We start from the raw sequence: 1,557 nt of genomic DNA on the forward strand, positions 1-1,557 counted from the left end.
CCCCACCTACCCTGTAACAAAACCTCGTTGTCCGGTTGGCACGTCAGCAGACACTACAATGAGGTGACCGTAAAAGTGTCCTCGGGGTGTTGTTGCTCTACCATGGGTCCCAAAAACCCGCTCTTCTGGGTGGGGGCCATGACGGGGTGCCCTTGGGGTGCAAAACTGGGGTACCTGTAGTTGTCCTGCAGCTGCAGCATTGAGTCTCTCGGTACGGGGGAGATGTTCAAGTCATTGATCAAGGGACAAGCGTAGGGTCCTCGGTGGTGAGCCCGGGACATCTCCAAGGGCTCCTTCTCGCCCTTGGAGGGGTGGGTGCCGCTCGGGCTGCTCAAGTGGGGGTTGAGACACGGGGGGTCCGTCCTGCCCATGAAGTCTACCAGCATACCGGCCCCCGCTTTGCCGTCGTACGAGGGGCTACGGGTGCTGGCGTTGGGGGAATACCAGTACGGGGGGTTTTTGCAACTGGGGGAGTCGTAGTGCGGTTGAGGCATGGGGAGATCGCGGCAACCCCGGGGGGGGCGCGGCGGCGCCCCCCCCTGCATGCTGTGTTTGAGCGAGTCGCAGGCGGGCAGCTTGCGGATGTCGCCCGCCCGTAGGTCCTCCTTGAAGGCCAAGGTCGGGGAGCAGTTGGGCGAGAAGGCTTTCTGCAAGCCGGCCTCGAAGACAGTCTGCTGGCTGGGGGCTGCCAGCTGGTGCGGGAGGGCAGGGAAGTGCTTGCTCTCCAAATCCGGCTGCCCCAAACCGGGGGAGTCGCTCTGAAAGCCCTGGACGAAGGTCCCGTCCGAGGGGGTGGAGGGGTTCATGGAGTAGGGGCCGGCGTAGTCGCAGGGGTCCCGCTCGCCCACCCCGAAGCCCCGGGATTGGGAGGGCAGGGGGGACATGCTGCTGTCCCCGCTGTAGTAGTCCAAGCCCAGGTCCGTGCTCTCCTGGAAGAGGGGATTGACCGCCTGCGACTTGGTGGGGAACTTGGCCTTGCCCGTCCCCCTCTCCTTCTTGGAGGCACAAGCCCCCCGGGACCCCCGGGGCTGCCGGGGTCCCGTGCTCCTCTTGGAGGGGTACACGGAGGAGGAGGAGGAAGAGGAGGAGAAGTTCAGGTGGGAGGTGTCAAACATGTCCACCTTCTTCCGTCGGCCCCGACCGGGCTTGGAGTTGCTCTGGAAGAGGACGCTCTGGTTCCAGTTGTAGCCCGGGGCGGAGGACGCCTCGTTCCAGTCCATCATCAGCTTCTCCAGGCTGGAGAGGCTGGACTGGCCCTCGCTGGAAGAGGCCTCGCTGTTGGCGCGCCGGTAGCCGGCCGGCTGGTTGAATTGGGTGCTGTCGGAGGAGGACTCGGAGAAGGTCTCCGAGACCGTCTGCTGCTTGGCTTTCTGCGGGGTGTAGTTGGAGATGTCCAGGATGACGTTGGGCTCGTTGAGGTGGCACTCGAAGCCCGGGTTGTAGAGCTGGCTGAAGGCCTCCGAGCTCCAGTCCAACCCACCGTAGCCTTGCCGGAAAGCCCACGGCGCAGCACTGGGGAACTGCCGGCAATTTTCGGGCGAGGGCTGGAAGGAGGCC

At 64.6% G+C, this 1,557-nt stretch overlaps 1 protein-coding gene across 1 annotated transcript; it reads right to left on the minus strand.

Annotated features, from left to right (window-relative positions):
- Positions 1-16: 16 nt before the first annotated feature.
- On the minus strand, positions 17-1,553 carry AHDC1 (AT hook, DNA binding motif, containing 1; the record flags this gene model as incomplete). The annotated part of the gene is made up of 1 exon (XM_009319172.1): positions 17-1,553. A coding segment is annotated over one exon (1,500 nt), but the record flags the coding sequence as incomplete, so codon positions are not given.
- Between the last annotated feature and the right edge of the window lie 4 nt (positions 1,554-1,557).

The sequence above is a fragment of the Pygoscelis adeliae genome, unplaced genomic scaffold (genome assembly GCF_000699105.1).
Source record: "Pygoscelis adeliae isolate BGI_AS28 unplaced genomic scaffold, ASM69910v1 Scaffold1132, whole genome shotgun sequence".
NCBI classification, from domain to species: Eukaryota; Metazoa; Chordata; class Aves; order Sphenisciformes; family Spheniscidae; genus Pygoscelis; species Pygoscelis adeliae.